Source organism: Chelonia mydas, chromosome 2 (assembly GCF_015237465.2).
Source record: "Chelonia mydas isolate rCheMyd1 chromosome 2, rCheMyd1.pri.v2, whole genome shotgun sequence".
In the NCBI taxonomy this organism is placed as follows: Eukaryota; Metazoa; Chordata; order Testudines; family Cheloniidae; genus Chelonia; species Chelonia mydas.
The window spans coordinates 257,676,940-257,697,515 of NC_057850.1; the positions used below are offsets into that span (position 1 = coordinate 257,676,940).

Consider the following 20,576-nt stretch of genomic DNA (forward strand, 5'->3'; position numbering starts at 1 on the left):
ATTGGAAAGAACAGGTTAGACAAACACCTGTCAGGAATGGACTTAGTCCTATCTTAAGTGCAGGGGACTGGACTAGATGACCTACTGAGGTCCCTTCCAGTCCTACCCTGCTGGGATTCTCTGTTTTGAGTGCACAGATTGTGTAGTGTCTCTCAGAATTGGGCTGGTTGGGTGTGCTAATTCTGGGTGTGCTGGAGACGTGACTTTGATAAAGGGGTTTGGGCAGTGCTCTGGATTGGCCCTCCCTTTGGATGCTCTATTTAGTCTTTGAACTTTTTGGTGCAAGGTCAAAAAATTACTAGCGTTGGTGACTGCCTCAGCTGGCCTGATCTCCTAGCATTGTGGAGTTTTACCCTGCCTGGCTGTGTATGCTGGAGTACTCGGAGTAATATCTGGCACCTCTCAGCCCTTCTGGAGCCTGATTCAAAGATGACTGAAGCCCATTTGCTTTGCAACAGGTTTTTGTAGCACTTGCATCTCCAATGGCCAGTGCAATCGTTAGCTAACAAACCCATCCACAACAGAGACTGGTAAGCATGATCTTGGTTTTTTTAAGACAGGAAAATAGGCGCAATGAGGTTATAGGACCTATTCCTGACCCTGCAGCAACTGAGTGGCAGAACTCCAGGCTCCCAGCCCTATGGTCCGTCCACTAGCCCACACTAGCTCCTCATTAGCCAGTGAAGGTGGTTTTGGCTCCAGGTGGAATGTTCCATGGTGGCTTCAGCAGGGGGATGTGCCTTCAAAAGGGCCAAATGCTTCTCTAAACCCCTTCAAAAGTTTTCTCTCCCATGATTGCAAGGCAAGTTTGGCGGTCACTAGGGTCGGCTTTATGGTTCTGACTCTCGGACCAACGGAGACGAAGCTCCTACCTTCTACTCAACCCTCCCAGCAGAATATTAATCTGCATACAGCATGGTTATTCTCTCTGTCAGTACAGGAATGACTTCACCCGGAGGTCTGAGTTTCCAGTGCCTCCCGGCCCGTCTGCTTTGGGCCAGCTGGGAACCTTCTCTCTTGGGGGGAGGGGAGAAAAAAGCAGCCCCACAAACTTTGCTGCACATCAACAAACCTAGAAGAGTTTGGCTGCGTTTTGTTTTTCTTTAGCCAAGGCCAGAATTATTTCCAGCTGCATAAATACCCCTGTTTAAGTGCTTCTGGGCTCTGATTCTGGGAAATCGCTGTTTAGAGTTAGGATTCCGCGAAGTCAGCATCAGTCCCAGTTAAACATGTGGTACCATCCTGAAACTTAGCCCGGAGAGTGCTGCTAAGGCTTAGGTTTGCTTTTGAAAGGGGCGCGTCTTGCCAAGTTTGATGCAGTGAGTTCAGTGACACTGACCCATTAGCCTGGTAGTCTTTAACTCTGGGAATAAAGTGCTGTGTCGGCGTATTCCACCCGCCGGAGTCAGGGAAGCAGCAGCAGCCATGGCGGTGGTGCTGTTCCTGGTGGCCCTGCTGGCGTCTCTCGGGGTGTCCGTTACTGCCAGTCCCCTTTTGGAGGCTCAGCTGCTGTCCCCCCGAGATGTGGCTCGTTCTGCGGTCGAGGCCTATAATCAAGAAACTGGAACGCAGGCAGTGTTCAGGCTGTTTAAGCTCAAAAGCTTCCACAAAACAGTAAGAGCGGATTGGCTTTGGATTCTCCTTTTCCCCATTGACTTTAGCCCATAGTGTGTGGGGGGTGGGGGGAAGGGAGGTTTTTAAAGTGAATGTATAATTGCAGGAAGAACTCCAGGAACAGAACTGAGGCAGGAATGCAGGTGCTGAAGGTACAATGAGGAGTGCTATATAGGAAGCCTATAAATCACATCCTATATAAAGCCAGATTTCCTGCTGAATTCTCTGCCCCTCCCCACCATGGGCAAAGCTTGTCTACATGGGAGTTGAACTGGTTTAACGGAAGGTGTAAATTTAAGCCAGTATGGGGGGGGCCACTTATTTCAGTGTAGCTTTAAGTAGACTGGAAATGGATTTAATCTGAATGGAAATAAGCCACCTTGAAATGAAAATGTGTCCATGTGGGTTTGCACCACTTTTACCTAATTGGTTTCAAAATTTGTTTTAAACTGGTGTGACTTTTGCATGGAGACAAGACCTTAGTAACGCCTCTTCTAGATAACTAGGCTGCCCTTCTCCTCTAGCCCTGGGGCTTGCAAAGCGCTGGACCAACCAGTTCAGTGTGGCTCTGCTGGGAAGAGGAGCTGTGCAGAGGGTTCTGCAGAGCTCTGCATTCGCTCTCTCCTGGACTCCAGATCTAGGGGGCTGCAAATCCCCAAGTGTGCTGGAGGCTGATGGGTCGAACGAGCAATGGGAACCACTCAAGTTGGCTGCTCGGAAGCAGCCTCCTGGTGTTCAGAATGGATTTTTTTTTAATGGGGACCCCAAAACAGCTGCTCTGGGGTGGAGGGTCCTAGAGAACTCTAAAGATTCTGGAGCCATTGAAGTGGGGTGAGCTTGACTCGTGGAATATCTTTTTTGGTGCATCGGGGTGGGGATCAAAACCAGCAGGGGAGAGCAGGGATCACCCCCCCGCCCCCGAAACACAGAGCACTGTTGTGAGCTGGCCAAACAGAGCAGTGGAAACAGCTGGTGGAGTCTGGAGGGAGGCTGCCTAGAGCGGTGGGGAGGGGAGGGGGCAGTAGCAAGCAAGGCAGCAACTGGTATCCGAAAAGAAGGGACACAGTATGTGGGGAGCCAGTGGTGGGGAAGGGAGCTGTAGGAAAAGGAAGAAAATGACTGTAAACCAAAACGTCCAGAGAGCATATTAAGGCAAACAAGGTGAAGTGACAGGAATAGAGAAAGCTTATGCTCAAATAAATTGGTTAGTCTCTAAGGTGCCACAAGTACTCCTTTTCTTTTTGCGAATACAGACTAACACGGCTGTTACTCTGAAACCAGGAATAGAGAAATGATCAGAGAGTGAAGGGACTGTAATCGAGAAAGGATGGGAGGGAAAATAGCCAACACATTCCATCAACTGTAAAGAAAGATTGCACAAGAGGATTGCTCAAGATCCCAACTAATTGAGATAAAACATAATTTGGCCTCTAGATTGCCTCTGCTTATTGCTCCAATTCAGAACACACACTTCCCGGTACTGGTTGCAGTGCTCTCTTTACAAAAGATAAAGAAATCCCATCTCCCAGCCTTGCCCCTCAGCCTGAGTTCTGAGACTCAAGCTGGCTGCTTTCCTTCTTCTGTGTGACCTGTAACTCAGATGCTATAAGTCCCCATCTGGCTACTCCGTGCCACCCGCTCAAGCCCCATGGGCTCCGAAAGGCTTGCCCAGATGTGGCTGAGTGGCCCTTGTGCATCCCAAGACCCCTCTGAGGAGGAGGGGACTGCAGCTCACTCCCCACTCCCCCATGTCAGCTCTGCAAGGCTAGGAGTAAGCGTAAGGAAGAGGTATTTCTGTCACAGCAGCTGTGACTCCAAACGGGAGGGAGCTGTTGTTGTCACATGACGCTCTTCAGCACAGAACTTTACTGTATGTCTGACTCCTGTATGTACCATCACTACTTTACAAACTAACAGGCACTGAAGTGAAACAGCCTGAACTCAGTCACAGAACAAGTGAAGGGGCTGGGGTGGGATCCAGGAGTCCTGACTTCCAGGCCCTTGCTCTGCCTACCAGCCAATGCTGCCAGTGTAAACAGCTGCTTAGAAATGCAGTTTCTGTTTGGGCCAGGTCAGCCTCAGCCAGTGTCTCTGTGTGCTGGTCACTCCTACCCACAGGCTGCTGCAGAGCCGGCTTGGTGGAGGGGACAGCAGAGCTGGGAATGAGAGGAGAGATTATAATGTGCGTGTGCAGGGGGACAACTTCCCTCAATGGTGAAATCTCTGTTACACCGATCTTGAATGTTGCTATTTCACCAAGGGTTATTTTACAGGAGGAAACCCAAATAAATCAACCCCCAACCACTGGAGGACGGGAGCATTTACACTCCCAGCTAGGGCCAGTCCCAGTTTCGGCAGGGCCATCTGTGAATCAGAATGAGCCAGGTGCCATCTGTTTCTTTCCCCATCTCTCCATACCCACAACAAGCCCCCTGCCCCAATGTGCCAGCTGCCTGCAAGTGCCCCTCCTGTTGCTGGCTGAAGTTCACCCCTGGTCACAGACCTATGCACCATTTAAATCAGGGGTGGGCAAACTGCGGGCCACATCCAGCCCATCAGATGTTTTAATCTGGCCCTTGAGCTCCCACAGGGGGTCGGGGGCTTGCCCTGCTCTGTGCATGACATGGCTCCGCGTGGCTCCCGGAAGCAGCGGCATGTCCCCTTTCTGGCTCCTATGTGTAGGGGCAGCCAGGGGGCTCTGCACACTGCCGCCACCCGAAGCGCCTCCCCAACAGTTTCACTGGCTGGGAACTGTGGCCAATGGGAGTTGTGGGGGCAGCGTGTGCGGACAGGGCAGCATGCAGAGCCACCTAGGCATGCCTCCACATAAGAGCCAGAGGAGTGACATGCCAGTGCTTCTGCGAGCTGCTTGAAGTAGGCGCCACCGGGAACCTGCACCCCGACCCCCTCCTGGGCCCCAATCCTCTGCCCCAGCCCTTATCCCGCTCCTGCCCTCTGAATACCTTGGTTCCAGCCCGGAGCACTCTTCTATGCCCCAGAGCCCGCACCCCCAGCCAGAACCCTCACCCCCACCCCCCACATCCTAACTCCCTTTCCCAGTCCGGAGCCCCCTCCTGCACCCTGAACTCCTCGTTTCTGGCCCCATCCCAGAGCCTGCACCCACAGCCAGAGCCCTCACCCCCTCCCACATCCCAATCCTAATTTCATGAGCATTCATGGCCTGCCATACAATTTCCATACCCAGATGTGGCGCTTGGGTTTGCCCACCCCTGATTTAAATCCTCCAAATAGGGTTTGGGCAGGAGGCAAGTGGCACAGATGCCGGTGCGGGTACTCGCTCACGGGGGAATTTCACCTTCGCTGGATGCCTTGCTGCTGCTCCCTAGCCTCATCCACCAGTGCGTGTCGCTCGGTGGTGGCCTGGCGTGACCCATGCCCCAGCACACGCCACAGGACGCCAGGAGGTGCCGGGGGAGGAAGGGCAGTGAGCAGGGCCCTGCGTGGGAGTGTGAGAGACTCCTCTTGGGTAGGCACGTTCTGTTCCCCCGCCGAGACCTGGGGTCGAAGGAGCTCGCTCTCCCCCTCCCCCAGGCCGTGGCTGGAGGAGATCTGTGCCCCTGATAATTATTGGGGGGGGGGGCTGTGTCCTTTCTTGCCCCACATTGTGCATGCCCCTGGCAGTGAGGGAACTCCATCCGTCTTGAGCCACCGTGACTGGAGTCAGGCAGGGCTCCAGATGGGAAAGCAGGGTTGGCTGGTGACCAAGGGGAGTGTGTGGTGCAGGTCCCTATGCTACCACGTTGGCCTAAGACCACCGTGTTAGGAGAGCACGAGCGTGCACCATTAGAAACACACCCAGAGATCAGCCCTTCATGGACGCCTGACTGCACACAGGAGTAGCTGTTGGTCTCCTTAAAGCCCCCTGTGGGGTTGCTGTGCTTTTCGAAAAGCAAGTGGCTTTCCTGACACAAGCAGGCAGGTAGCGGATGCCTGGGAGCTGTGGCTTGTGCACTAGGCATTGCTTGGTGACGCCATTAAAAGATTTGTCCTTGTACCTGTAGCAATTTGACTGGGGCACGCACTTCAGCATCAACTTCACCATCAAAGAGACGAACTGCTGGAAAAGCGTGGCTAGCTACCGCCTTGAGGACTGCAGATATCGGCCAAATGGGGTAGGTGTGAAACACAGTTGCCAACTTTCATGCAGTAAATAAGCACCCCAACTTTCACACGAAGCCAAAAATCAAGCTAGTCCCATTTCAAAACAAGGCCAAAACAAGCCAATCCCTGAGAACCCCAACATCTGTGTGTCTAGATCCCCCCCACCCCCGGAGTGCAGTCTCGGACTGTGGTGGGCCCGTTGTGCGCCCCGACTCTCTCCCCCATGTCCCTGCTTGCCCCTGGCCCCTGCTTCCCGGGAGCTGACATAAAAAAGAAGCAACAAGCTACAAGCCAAAAATTAGCCAACAAGCAACTCACAAGCCAATTAAGCCAAAAACAAGCCCAATTTTTGCGTTTTTTTCACGGGTTTGGCATGTCTGTTGAAACCATCCCCTTTCTCACTGGGAGCATTGGGACATAGCAGCTGCCAGCCTGGATCAGACCCCGAGTCTGTCTAGTCCTGTCTCCAACAGTGGCAGGTGCCAGCTGATTCAGAGAAAGGTGCACAAAGCCCCCCAGTGGAAGTTTCCTCCTGACCCCCAGCAGAGGTTGGCTTGAGCCCTGACGCATGAGGGTTCATATCCCTTCCAAAACTCTTGACTGTTTTTAATACTATAACTCTGGAAATCCTAATTACCCATATAAATGTATAATCCCTTTTTTGAATCCTGCAAAGCTCTTGGCCTCAGGGATGTCTGGTGGCAGTGAGTTCCACAGGCTGTTGTGTGAGGGTAACAAATCCTTGTGCTGCCTTTTAAATGTCATTGAATGTGCCCTTGTTTTTTTGTCATGGGGCTGGGAGAACAAAAGTTCCCGCTCACCGCTCTGTATGATTCAGTTTGTTTCAGTTTTCCCTGTTCTAGTTTGGGAGCTCTTGCTCATCTGAGCTAGACATTTACACACACACATCGTCACTGTGGTTGTTGCTATAACTCAGAAAGCTCTGAAGGTGAAGGGAGGCTTACGTGCAGCCTCAGCCATGAAGTCTCACACCAGTCTGCCACTCCCGCTGACCTGGCATTACAGCATGACTAGAGTTTTGCTGAACTATAAATGAAATCAGGGGCAGATCATCGGGTTTTGGGTTTCACTGGGCACAGCTCTGTTCCTAGTTGTCTCCAGCGTGCCTGGGTCATGTGACAGGGAATCTGGGACAACCAATGGGTTTTGTTGGATGGAAACTTTGGCAGGTTCAGCAGCATTTGGTCAAATCAGAAATTCAGAGGGAAACTCTGGGCGCGGCCCCCTGCAAACCAAACCTGCCCCCACTTCACGTGGTTCCAGTCACAGCAAGATGTTCATGCCCCGCCATGTCCATCATGCCCCATCCTGATGCTCCTCCCTGTTTTAGGAGGCCGGGGAGGTGTTTGCATGCCAGTGGCTGTAGTTGTTGTATGTAAAACATCCCTGTAAATGTTTTGCTTGGCCATATGCTATCTTCATGTCTCGGTAAAACAGCCTCAGAGAGGAAGTGTGTGGGGCTGGTACTGCTGCACGATGGTGGCCCTGGGCTTTGACCCAAGCAGATTGATGTGGCAGGGGAACACATCACTAGGAGAGTGGGGAAGCACTGGAATGGGTTACCTAGGGAGGTGGTGGAATCTCCTTCCTTTGAGGTTTTAAGGTCAGGCTTGACAAAGCCGTGGCTGGGATGATTTAATTGGGGTTGGTCCTGCTTTGAGCAGGGGGTTGGACTAGATGACCTCCTGAGGTCTCTTCCAACCCTAATCTTCTATGATTTGCCCTCCCAGGCCTGTGTTCTTATTTGCATGCACAAGAGGATCTCCTTCCCAGGCTTTCTAGCCCTGCCGTTATTTTAGTAAGCAAGTGACTGTAGGGCTGGTGAGTTTATTTGTACTATGGTGCTGTCTAGAGGCCCCAACTGCGATCGGGGCCCCAGTGTGCTAGGTGCTGTACATAAAGTCAGTCCTTGCCCCCAAGAGCTTGCCATGTAAGGCGCTAAGACAGAGAAAGGATAGCAGGGCAAATGGACACAGAGAGGGGTAGCGACTGGCCCATGGTCACCCAGCCGAGCCGTGGCAGAAAAGAAGTCAGTTCTCCTGACCCTCTGCGCATAGCGCCAATGAAGGAAGGAGGAAATCGGTGTCCAGCCCTCTTCAGCCACTGGCCTGTGTCTGCAAGGTTGCCTGTTCCAAGGGTCGGGTTTTTTTTGGTGGTCACCTCTAGGGAACATGGTTGAATCCACTGGTGCTGCAGAACCTTTCTTTTGTGCATGTGTAGTTTGTATCCTCGGTGGGCACTGGTGCTGAGCCGAGAGTGTATTCACTGTCAAAGCCGCCTGCCCTTTAGCTTTGAGCTGTGGACTGTTTAGGGTCCTGTACTCCAGGGGTAGTCAATAGGAGAACCGCAGGCCAAATCCCAACCACCAGATGATTTTGAACAGACTCCAAAATCATTAGTGTTGTTTTCTTCTCTGGAGTCTGGACCTTGATTATACTTTGACCAAGGACTTTGGGCGGTGACAAAAAATAGACTCCCCCTGCTGTACTCAAACCTGCCTCAGAACAACACCCGCCGGGGGCTGTGTTGCATTGCCAGAGAATTACACCTGCCACAGAACTTACAACTAGTGATGTGTTTAAGCCAAATGTTGCAGCCTTTCTAGTGGCTTCAAGAAGACGTTGCTTTGCAAAGGATCTATTGCCCCAAGCTACAAGGCATTCCTAATCACTGCAGATACTGCAGGGAGTAAAATGATTTGAATCATCTTAAATGTTGTTGCAAAGAAATTAACAATTCAGGCAAGAAGGCTCCATCTCCAGCAGTACGAGGTAGAACTAGGGTGACCAGACAGCAAGTGTGAAAAATCGGGACAGGGGTGGGGGGTAATTGGTGACTATATAAGAAAAAGCTCCAAATATCAGGACTGTCTCTATAAAATTGGGACATCTGGTCAACCTAAGTAGAACAGGACTCCAAAAAACATAGTTCTCATTTTAATAAACAAAAACTAGCATTGCCCCATTTGTGGTCAGATAAGTTACGCTCCTTAATAAAACCAACTGCACAGCAACCCTGGAAAACCAGCCTCCAAACAGGGGCTGAATTCCAAAGTGTTCTCTCTGTGAAATGGCTGCTTCAGCTGAGGTAGACATGGTCGCTACTGATCACGGTGAATATAGTGAAACAGTGGGAAGTGTAGCTTGGAGCTGTTTCAGTAGAATAGTGGGGTGGTAAGATAACGCTGCTAGAGTGGAGGTTGACAACAGCAGAGTTGGAGAACACTTTTCTAAAGGAACTTTATTCACACAAATTTGGGTCGAGTGAAACACTTTGTGAATTTGTGTCGAATTCAGCAAATGGAGTCAGTCGGGAAAAAAACAATTCCAAAAAAGTCAAAACGTTTTGTATTTATGATCCTAAACCACCTTTTGGTTTGAATTTTACCGCATTTTTATTAAACCAGGTTAAAAACTCAAACAAAATGCTTCATTTGACCTGATGTGCAATTTTTCTGATCCTTTTATTTCACCAAAAAAAAATTTTTTTTTAAATTTGCTTTGGGACAACTCCGGAAAAAACTTTGATTCAGCCACTGAACTGACAAATCAGTTATTTGCACAACTCTAGAGAATAGCTCACTGTTTAACAGCCAATGTTTCTAGTTCAGACATAATTCTTTACATAGATTGCGAGTCCTGCTCTTTGGGGCAGGAACTGTCCTTTGCGATATGTCTGTTCAGCTCTTGGCACGATGAGGCCCTGCCCTCAGTTCGGGTGTTCTGTATTACAGTGTTACTTAGTGTATATTCACCATGATTATTACTGTCACTGGAGGCTTCCTCTGAGTTGAAAACAATTGCAAAACTACACTCCATGAAGCTTTGAAACGGGGCTCCTCAGATACCCTCACTGAAGTACTTCTCCCTCGCTCTCTCCCCAGATGAAAAGGGATTGTTCCGCCAACGTGTCAGTTCTTGACTTCGTACAAGAGGCACCTTTGACATCTGTGAAGTGCACCCAGGAGCAGGTGAGCTGTTACCTGTCTAGGTAGGCGCGCTCCATTGGGGTCACCGAGCCAGGTACACTCTGCCCCCGTGAAGTTACAGTGGTTTGTGTTGTCCCTTGACTGTCCCTAGAGGAGACTGATACAGAACCAACATGGGTCAATGGGGCAATCATTCCGTGTTTTCTTTGGCTGGCTATTGGTCATCTCATCCTCGGACAAACCTACATGGAAACTTTTCTTTAAACATATGGGGCCACCAGAAGGAGGAAGCTATAGCAGTCCCCATGGTTACACATGGTGCTGCTGGGCCCACTCTGAAGGCCTTAGACCTCTGTAGAGATGTGTAGCTGCATCGTGGGCCCACCAGATGTCTGGATATTAGTCGCTCCCAAGACAGAGACCCATATTCTGCCCTCAATCTGCAGCTCCTGTGGGCTTCAGTGGAGTTTGCTCATTAACTCTGACGGCAGCGCATGTCCCTGTGGGACTGGGTTTTCCTTTCTCTGGTGCGAGAGGGGAGGGAAATGCAGGAATGAGTCACCATAGGTTCCTCCGTCCTTCACTCTGACCATGGCTGGAGGAGGTAGAATCAGGGTTAAGATGAATGACCCTGTCCAGTCTTCAGAGAGGTGGCTGCAGCCCCAGAGGTGAGGCCAAGGATAGAATTGGTTTCAATCCAGGAACCACTCAGGATTGGGCAAGGGCCGGGGAAATTATTTCCCATTCCTTCCAGCCGGAGGCAATCATGAGCTAACTGGGTAGATGGATGGTTTGGTTGAAAACGATGAAATAGAAACCGGACCCTGGGGGGGGAAATATTGATCCTTCTGATCCCTTTGAATTCCAGCGGGCGAAAAAAACCAGCAAGAAACCAAAACCCAAGGCCCAGTCCGTCCCCAAAGTGACTGTCCAGTACTTTCCGTCGTCTTTCTCTACCGCGGCCCTGACAGCACCAGAAGAAGGCTAAAGCACAGTCTGCCTGATGTTGGGAGCTGCCATCGTCTTCAAAAGGCCTGTTTGCTTTCCTGCCACGCCACCATCTCATCCGACAGATAATTTGAGAGCTTTTGGGTCCACGTTATTCCTGGCTAGTCTCTTTCACTGGTTTTTTTGCTTTGCTTTGGGATGACTGAGAGGCAGGCCCCAAAAAGCCTTTGCAAAATGGGGGAAGCCTTTTTGTTTTGATATTCTCTGCTAAGCCGCAACAAGGACTGAAGTGTGTGGCGGAGTTGCCCCTCGCTTTTGCAGACCTGAGACATGTTATATCCATCCCCTCCGGCTCCCTGCCAGGTTCCCTTCCAGAGACAGCCGTTCTCACGGGGCCTCCTTTGCTTGAGTTGCCAAAGATTTAGGCGTTTTGGTGCCTTCATTTTCAGGTGCCAAATCTGAGATGCTTTAATGGGGCCTGATTTTCTGCAGGTGCTGAGCACCTGCCTTCTGAAAGCCAGGCCTGTTTTAAGGTGTGTGAAACGGAACACCCCAAAATTGCTAGACAGTTTTGAAAATCTTGGCCTTAGTTGGATTCTGAGCCCATGACTAAAGGGGTGACACATGAGAATGCTGGGAAGAGATGGAGCTTCATGTGAGGTGCACCATCATACCAAAGGCTCGGCCCAGTCCCAAGGTAGGGAGCCTGGGGATGGTTACTCCCACAGTTACTGGCCAACTCTCATGGTCTTATTGCAAGTGTCACGACAGCTGGTGCTTTTCTTACAGACCCAGCTCCTGGAGTCACGTGATGACGCGAGAATCTGGGCTTTTCATTTTAAATCTATAAAAGCAGGCTTCTAGCCCTTGTGGATGGGAGAAAAAAGCTTGAAATCATGGTGCCCTGAGGCTCAGAAATCAAAAGGCGAATAAAAGAACTCCAAGGATAGTAGCTTTAAAGCCTTGTGATTTGCTAAGTCCATTTCACGATTGTCGGGACCCTTGACCTATGGTTTTGGAACGCTTGGGGCTGGCAATAGGGAGTCAAGCATTTCCCTAGGTACCACTCCTCTATGATAAGCAGAGGGGAAAAGCAAAGCAGAATCTTGCAGGGCCAGAGGCTCTGCAGGGAAGGGACGTGCTGCATGAAGCTGTTCTGAAGGGAAGGCTGAGAGGAATAGACAGAGCCAGAAATCCTTGTGTGAGGAGCTGAGCAGAACTTCATTCCAATAAGACAGAAACTACCACCTGCTGTGGTTTCTCCTGGTGCCCCAGTAACTCCCCATGGCAGGGCCGTCTTCTCAGACAGAGCCCTTTCCAGCTTTGCTTTGCCCCCTGAGTCTCCTTTGGACTGTCCAACAGCTTAATCCGTGAAGGGGAAAAGGCTTCCAGTCATGTTGAAAGGCTCAATCTCCCCCGTCGTCTCCCCGACGCCCTTGCTGATACTCTGCATATACTACTGTCTACATACGTCCCCAGCTCAGCTTCTCTGGCCCCGCACCTGCTCCAAGTGGGGCTGCCGGTCAGTGCGGAGCTACAGTAAACAGTGCCCCCTAGTGCTCTAGTTTGGAACTGCCCTCCCCTTGTAACCTTTTCCCTTTTTCAGCAAAACACTCAGTTTAACACTATTTTTAAGCCTGCTTCTGCACAATCGCACGATCCTCTATAGAAATAAGCACCAATGCAGTATAGCCTCGTTCCTCCCTGGCCCTACATAGACTTATTCAATTGCATTCCTTGATCATAGCATATAATCGGTCGTTTTCCCCCAGAGAATGTAAGCACTGCCAACATTGCAGATCCAGGGCAAAATTTTCAAAAGCGTCTAAGTCCCATTTTGGTATCAATCAGTGAGACTTGGGCTCCTAAGTGACTTAGGCGCTGTTGAAAATTTGCCCCCATCTGTGTCTTGTCTGATTTACTGTATAGCAAAAAGCATTGGCTGTGTTTGTGTTGGGGGCAGCTTTGTGCTGTAATAAAGATATCAGTTACATTGTATGTGTGATCAGCTGTGAGCTGTCATGTCAGACTGGTGGCTTGCGCCCTCACCAACACCCCTTTGGTTACGCTCGTGTGCGCTCACCAATGCACCTTGTCTTTTCCCTTTCAAAGAGGACGGGCCTCTTTTGCTTTGCTGCAGCGTGTACATCAGTCTAATCAGCAACTCCATTGCTCTGAGCTCAGCAGGAGAGCTCCTGTGCTAGCAACCTCGGTGAGGAATGGAGACCGATCCTGCCTAGTGCTTTTCATTTGCTAATAAGGACAGGTGCCTTCCTTAGGTTCAAATCCCCACCTGAGTGTGTCATCTGTCTCTCCCCAGCACAGATGGGAAAGCACAGCTCGGTGCTGGGATGTAAAGAGACAACGGCAAATACTTTACAAATTAAAACGCCACCACACTTTATTGTAACGTGCATAATGAACCACATGGAATTAACAACCCAGCTATCACTGGCAGGAGTTTGCCCAAAGATGGTCAGATGTGATTCTTCAGTCCTCTTGTTCGTCCAGTGTGGGTCTATGGAGAGCTGCTGTCAGGTTCAGTGGAGTGGCAGCCCATGGCTCTCTATATCATTCCTGGTCTCCCTCCTTGGGGTAGGCCTTGTCTTCCACCAGCCAGGAGGTGCTGGATCCCTTTCTTAAGACCCTTTTTGATTTTCCTCCTGAGTTTTCTGAATATGGACCTCCTGACACGAGTACGCTAGAAAGAGAGAAAAGCCAGTGAGCATTTCCTGGGAGACTGGCATCTGCTCTGCAAGGGCAGGGTTTGCCTTCCCCTACACCTGCCCCACTCTTGCATGTTTCGTCTTGCAATGTGGGGGAAATCTCCATTTAGATGCGGTGTTCGGACTCCCCTTTTTTAAGAATGTAGCAGAATTGTCCTGCTTGAGCTGAGAGCAGGAACTGAACCTGGGAAGACTGATGCTAAGAGCATCGCTTCATCTGCTTGACTAATCCTTCACCAGTAGCTGATGCATAAACCTCTCATCTGGGCCCTATATCCCCTCTTATTGCTGTGCAGGATCTGGCTGTGTTGGCCCACTTGTGTGGTGTAATATTGCAGCTCCGTGTGTGTTTGTGAGATGGTGTCCCCTAGTGGCTTGGCCTATAAGAAGGAGAAGAGACCTAGTATTGCCACTAGCTAAGGGAGGTCTCCTCTGGCTCAAGAGGCCAAGGCCTGTGTGTTTGGAGCTAAGGGACCTGGTGATGGTGGTTCTAACCCAGTTCCCCCCAAGTGTGGGAGATGTGGTGTTGTGCGTGTTACCTGCAGTGCATGAATTCTCTATAGCGGGGAGGGACCTACTATGGGGAAGAGAAGCCATGCAGCAGGCCCCTATGTCTATTTGGAGAAGTCCTGTGTTGGAATCAGTGGTTCTATCCTATAATATTCCTCAGTGTTCACATGTGGACAGTGCTTTGAACATGCAAGGTGCTATAGAAGAGCCAGGTACTGTCACTAGCATTGACTTTCCAAACCCTGTGCCCACCCCTCAATCCTGCAAAATATGGGGAGTGTCGGACTCCTTATGAAGCAGTGGGAGGAGGGGCTGCAAAGTACAATGGCCAATCAGACCGGGCCAGAGCCTCTCTTGTGACTATGCCCCAAGCGCATGCCCTTGGGCAGCCATCCTGGGGATAGCATTACAGTGGGGACTCTCTGACCCAGCCCAAGTCTGCCCCACACCAGCCGAATGGAAAGCTCACCTCCTGAGCCACCGTGTCGCAGGTGAGCAGAACCAAGGGGGCCTCCGGCTCAGTGGAGATGGTTCCTGAGCACGCTCTCACCACCTGTAAGGGAGGAAAGAGGAGAAGACAGATCAGTGTCACAGGACGTCCCATCGGTTTATTTCCAGCGGAGAGGTGGGCAGTGGAACCAAACCCCCATGGGACTGAGCAGGGGACATTTAGCAAAGTGTCTGGTCCGTTCCAGGTGTTCTGGTGTTTGATGTCCCTCTGTTGTTAACACGTCCCAGAGGAGACAGGTCTTGTTCCCAGGACTCTTGGGAGACATCTCGTCTAAGGAAGGGCCTGCAAGTTGTCTTAGAGTGGTCATGCGGGGGGGTTACGGCCTGCCCGCTACGCCCTGTCCTAGCTGCCTGCTGGGACCAGGATCAGCAGTCAAGTGAATCGCCACAGATAATGTGTCACGTGCAGCTCAAGGAGGGGACGTATTCTTCCCTCGATATGAAGCCACATCTCCAGGGACGCTCACAGGGGCCATGGGTACATATCAAAGGGAGAGGGGCCGGAGGGGGGAACACTCCAGAATTTCAGTTCTTGAGCTGCAGTGAAATCTCTCTGAAATGCCCCTGGTTTCTTGCTAGGGAGAGAGACTCGTTAAAGAGGAGCCGCTAAAGCTGTCAAGCATGGCCGCTCTGTCTGCCTCCGGGACCCGCAGTCACGCTGCCTGCTGTCTAGAGTCCTGAGGACAACAGGATTGGAAGGCCTGGCTCTCTTTAGGGCCTTTTCGTTAAGCGCCTTCAGCTGGAATTATTGTTACTTATTATTTGCCTTATGGTAGCGCCTAGAGAGCTCAGCCGAGATAGAGGTTGCCACAGAGGATGGCTGGTCCAGCAATTAAGGACTGCCCTTGGACTAGGGATACCAGGGTTCAGTTCCCTGGGGCATGTCACTGAGTCTCCCTGTGTCTGTAAATTGGGGATAACACTTCTCTGAGGATAACTACATTAAAGACCGGGAAGAGCTTTGAGATCTCCGGCTGAGAAGTGGGGTGTAAGAGCTAGGTCGTAGTAGTATGATGCGAGAGCCACAGGCAGACACCCACAAAGAGACAAGGGATGGGAGAAGGGATATTCCCTGTTTGACAGGCGGGGAGCTGGGGCCCAGAGAGGCTGGGACTTGCCCAGATGCACAGGGTGTTCTATGGCAGAGCCAGAAATTAAACGTAGGTTTCCTGCGTCCGTGTCCAGTGCTCTTCACCACACGCCCATCCTCCCTCTCCTGGAACTGCTCCTTCTCATCCTACAGGTGCAGCCATCTCGAGGGTCCCTGGGGAGGCTGCCACACAGCTAGGACAGGGTGCAGCCGGCAGCCTTAGAACATTGTGTTTGTCGCGGGTGTGCTGGCTTCTGGAGGGGGTTGTTTACCTGGGCCAAAATGACCAGCCTGAACCTAGTACTTTATCCCAGCCCCCTTTAACTGAGGAAAAGTTTGGATTCTGATCTGAATCCATCAGGGCTCAGGACCTCTCTGCCTCAAACACAAAGCTGCGGAAGGCTGCAGTTTATGGGGCTCTCCCAGATGCTCCCTGGGAGACCGGATAGAATTTAGGAATAACGAGAATGGATGGACATCAAGAACCCAGTCCTGTTCCCAGTCCTTAGGAGGAGGAAACGGAGCACTTCAAAACACAGAGCATCTCCTTACCCCATTGCTCCTGAAGTCACATTCATCAAGGAGCAGGTTCTCAGACACGGGGCACTCGGTCTCTTTCACTGTGAACTCCAGCAGCTGGAGGGTTTCATTGGTCGCGGCCTGAGAAGAAATTAAAACATGGCATTAACTCTGCGCTGGTCAGTAGCAATGCTCCAATGTGCATTTATCTGCTAGGGAGCATTCACTCTCGTCATTGAGATGCTCTGCTAAATTAACCTCTCCAGTGCGTGCAGCAGGAAATTCCTCTGCTGGCAGGTAACTAATACACGGCAAAGGGCACTATTGCAATCGAGGTATCTTAGAGAGACGAGGTGCGGGGGGGGGGGTAATATCTTTTATTGAGCCAACTTCTGTGGGTGAGAGAAACAAGCTTTTGCGGTATCTGTCAGCATTCAATCGGGCGGTAGCTGTACATTGAAAATAAATCATATTGTTGCACATGGTTTAAGGATATGTGAATAAGACTTCTCTAGCCTATTCATTGCCCGTTAATTACACAATGAGACATAAGCCACCTCTGATTATAATTGGCATGGCACCTCTGAGCCCCACTCGGGGACCAAGACCCCATTGTGCTAGGCAGTGTGCAAACACAGAAAAGAAGCAATGGTGGTTTTCAAAAGGAGGCTAGCTAGCCACCTGGCTGGCATGGTTTAGGCACAACAAATCCTGCGTTTTGGCAGGGGTTGGACTAGATCACCCTTGCAGTCCCTTGTAACCCGATGGGTCTAGGGGTCTAAATGTAGTCACGTTATGGTTTCCCTCCGCCTTTGCATATATGACTACTAACAAAGGGCTATGTGCACATATAGAAAAGGGAACCTGACCCAGACTGGAAAAATCAGGCAAGATTGCAAAGTTTGTAAACCAGTTTGTAAATCAGAGCCCAAGACCTAAACCAATCACTAACTCATCTCTCACTGTAACCATCACACAGGGTTGTCGTAACCCTAACCTCTGTCTTGGGACTTAGAGAGACTCCCCCGCTGAAGCCTTAACAATCCAAACCTGCTCCTCAAATCCCTGGGCAGTGGGAGTGGCCCAGCAGTAGGTCACTCCACTCGCTAGCTGAGAGTGGGATTTTACCTCTGCTCGGAGCCCCAGGATCTACCCACACCTTTATTCCACCCCCGCAGGAAAACTTCCAGACTCAGCATCCTTCTGATTTTTCATTGGCTATTGTCACACAGCCAGTACGTGCCTGCTCCGCTTAACAGCCGACACAACTGGCCTGATCCTTGGAGTTATGAGCCACCCCCAACGTCTGCTGAAGTCCAGCGAGAGCAGCAGGTGCACCGTTTTAATGTGCTCGGGTGTAGGGGGGTGAAATCAAGAGGGGGCCTGCTGGACCATTCCCACCTATCTCATTAAATCAAAATGAGAGGCTGATCTATGATGCGGCATTTGAAGTGCGGCCAGTTGTTCGCAGGAAGCAAGAAGTTTCTGTGTTGTAACTAGCCGGCCCTATCTACAAGCCAAAAAGGGGGTTAGGATGGCCTATACATTTAGGGGACTGTACAACTCAGGGTCCCAAGGCTTGGTCTCTGATATCCAACAGCAGTTACTACATATGTCCCCAGGTACTTACCCAGTCAGGCTGGGCTTCTGCTTCTAAGAGTCGGAAGGCAAAATCTATGTGTGGCTCTTGGTTGTAGAGGTCTATGGCCAGGGAAACAGCCTCTTCGTAGCTCAGCATCTGCTGCTGCGGCGGAGGAGGTGATGTGGTGGTTGCTACGGCCACCCCGAGCATCATCAGGACTCCCCAGCAGCTCTCCATCCTCGATCCTAGGCCTTGGAGTGTGAGCTGGGAATGTAGCCCTGTGGCCTTAGGGGAAGCCCTTTTATGCGCTGCCTCCTCTGGTCCCTTATGCAAGGTGGCCTGTGATGGATTGTGAAAGCCCTCGGGCTTTCCTGGAGGAGGCAGGTTCCCTTCAGTTCCGAGAATGCCCTCTTGGCCAATTGGTGCGTGCCTGCCCAGGGAGCTGCTTGATTGAGGGAGAGGGAGAGGGTGCGGATTTTCTGATGTTGCTGAAAACACTTGGATTCACTAGCAAAAAAACCGACACGCTGGAAGGGAAGGGGGCGGGCTCTCGATGAGGCAAGAATCTGTAATTTCCTGACCTCCTGTTCACCTTGGATTTATTACTTCATGTGCTGTGATTGCCCCTGCCAAGGCAACACCACTGCGGTGCCAGTAACCTAATAGGCACACATTGTTCCTGGGGCTGCTAAGGGAAATTTTGCAGGCTCTTGTTCCTGCTCTGAAAACCCGCAGGTGCCTCTCCTGGCTCCCTGACAGCAATTCCGGGCCCCAGGGCAGAACAGTCAATGGGCCCCCTGCAACGGGATGGCTGGGATTTCATTCGTGCAGGACAGGCCGGAGCTGGGCCCCGTGGGGCGGCTGGCCTGGTGTCCACACCAGGAGCTGGGCCCCGTGGGGCGGCTGGCCTGGTGTCCACGCCAGGAGCTGGGCCCCGTGGGGCGGCTGGCCTGGTGTCCACGCCGGGAGCTGGGCCCCGTGGGGAGGCTGGCCTGGTGTCCACGCCGGGAGCTGGGCCCCGTGGGGCGGCTGGCCTGGTGTCCACGCCGGGAGCTGGGCCCCGTGGGGTGGCTGGCCTGGTGTCCACGCCGGGAGCTGGGCCCCGTGGGGCGGCTGGCCTGGTGTCCACGCCGGGAGCTGGGCCCCGTGGGGCGGCTGGCCTGGTGTCCACGCCGGGAGCTGGGCCCCGTGGGGCGGCTGGTGCACCCACGCCAGGAGCTGGGCCCCGTGGGGCGGCTGGCCTGGTGTCCACGCCGGGAACTAGGCCCCGTGGGGCGGCTGGCCTGGTGTCCACGCCGGGAGCTGGGCCCCGTGCGGCGGCTGGTGCACCCACGCCAGGAGCTGGGCCCCGTGCGGCGGCTGGTGCACCCACGCCGGGAGCTGGGCCCCGTGCGGCGGCTGGTGCACCCACGCCGGGAGCTGGGCCCCGTGCGGCGGCTGGTGCACCCACGCCGGGAGCTGGGCCCCGTGCGGCGGCTGGTGCTCCCACGCCGGGAGCTGGGCCCCGTGCGGCGGCTGGTGCTCCCACGCCGGGAGCTGGGCCCCGTGCGGCGGCTGGTGCTCCCACGCCGGGAGCTGGGCCCCGTGCGGCGGCTGGTGCTCCCACGCCGTCCGCCTGATGTCTGAGCGGTGCTGCGTCTGCGCTGGCTGGTGCCCAGCGAGCTGCTGCTGGCTGCACTTCTGGTGCCCAGTGCGGTCTTCGGGCACAGCCAGGACAGGCGCCGACTCCGTGGGTGCTCCGGGACTGGAGCACCCACAGGGGAAAAAATGGTGGGTGCTGAGCACCCACTGGCAGCCCCCCAACAGAACCTCTCCCTCCCCCCAGCCAATCAGCGCTTCCCGCTCCCTCCCAGTGCATACGGCCTGCCGCGAATCAGCTGTTTCACGGCATCTGGAGGCACTGGGGGGGCGGAGCAAGGCCACAGCGTGCTCTGGGGAGGAGGCAGAATGGGGCCAGGTGGGGGCAGGAAGAGGCGAGGGGAAGAAAGAAGCAGGGCGGGGGTGGTGCGTGTGCGGGGAACTGGGTGGAGCCGGGGGGAGCCGCTCTCCCCCCCCAGCAGATTAGAAACTCGGCACCTATGACAGCCAGGGCTTCCACATACCTGCTCGGCTGCCTTTGCCACTGCTCGTAACACCCTGCGCCCGCCTAGGAGCCCTTTGGCCCACCCCGGTGACTGCCCCTTTTGCCCTCCCCTTGTCGGCAGGCCTGTGCCTCTCAGATGTGCTCTGCTGTTCAGCGTGTGTCCCCCTCCGTCTGATCCACAGAGGTTACGAATCATTAGGGGGTTAGGTTCTCTAGCACCAGCTGTAGAGAGATGACTGTCCTCACACAAACCCAGCACACAGAGTCATAGAATATCAGGGCTGGAAGGGACCTCAGGAGATCATCTAGTCCAACCCCCTGCTCAAAGCAGGACCAACCCCAACTCAATCATCCCAGCCAGGGCTTTGTCAAGCCTGACCTTGAAAACCTCTAAGGAAGGAGATTCCACCACCTCCCTAGGTAACACATTCCAGTGCTTCCCCACCCTCCTAGTGAAAAAGTTTTTCCTAATATCCAACGTAAACCTCCCCCGCTGCAACTTGAGACCATTACTCCTTGTCCTGTCATCTTCTACCACTGAGAACAGCCAAGCTCCATCCTCTCTGGAACCCCCTTTCAGGTGGTTGAAAGCAGCTATCGAATCCCCCCTCATTCTTCTCTTCGGCAGACAAAACAATCCCAGTTCCCTCAGCCTCTCCTCATAAGTCATGTGTTCCAGCCCCTAATCATTTTTGTTGCCCTCTGCTGGACGCTTTCCAATTTTTCCACATCCTTCTTGTAGTGTGGGGCCCAAAACTGGACACAGTACTCCAGATGAGGCCTCACCAATGTCGAATAGAGGGGAATGATCACGTCCCACGATCTGCTGGCAATGCCCCTACTTATACATCCCAAAATGCCATTGGCCTTCTTGGCAACAAGGGCACATATCTTGTGCTGTTTCCTTCCACCATTCTGTAAAA

At 52.6% G+C, this 20,576-nt stretch overlaps 2 protein-coding genes across 2 annotated transcripts; one reads left to right on the forward strand and one right to left on the reverse strand.

Annotated features, from left to right (window-relative positions):
- Positions 1-1,165: 1,165 nt before the first annotated feature.
- LOC102947106 (cathelicidin-2) lies at positions 1,166-12,631 on the forward strand. Its single transcript, XM_037891292.2, has 4 exons — positions 1,166-1,614; positions 5,637-5,747; positions 9,641-9,727; positions 10,554-12,631. The coding sequence occupies exons 1-4, from the start codon at positions 1,426-1,428 to the stop codon at positions 10,671-10,673; spliced, it is 507 nt and encodes a 168-aa protein (XP_037747220.1). The 5' UTR covers positions 1,166-1,425; the 3' UTR covers positions 10,674-12,631.
- A 377-nt stretch (positions 12,632-13,008) lies between these two features.
- On the reverse strand, positions 13,009-18,020 carry LOC102946876 (cathelicidin-2). The gene is made up of 4 exons (XM_007066449.4): positions 17,619-18,020; positions 16,022-16,129; positions 14,339-14,422; positions 13,009-13,334 (listed from the first exon to the last, which is right to left on the reverse strand). The coding sequence occupies exons 1-4, from the start codon at positions 17,805-17,807 to the stop codon at positions 13,200-13,202; spliced, it is 516 nt and encodes a 171-aa protein (XP_007066511.2). The 5' UTR covers positions 17,808-18,020; the 3' UTR covers positions 13,009-13,199.
- Between the last annotated feature and the right edge of the window lie 2,556 nt (positions 18,021-20,576).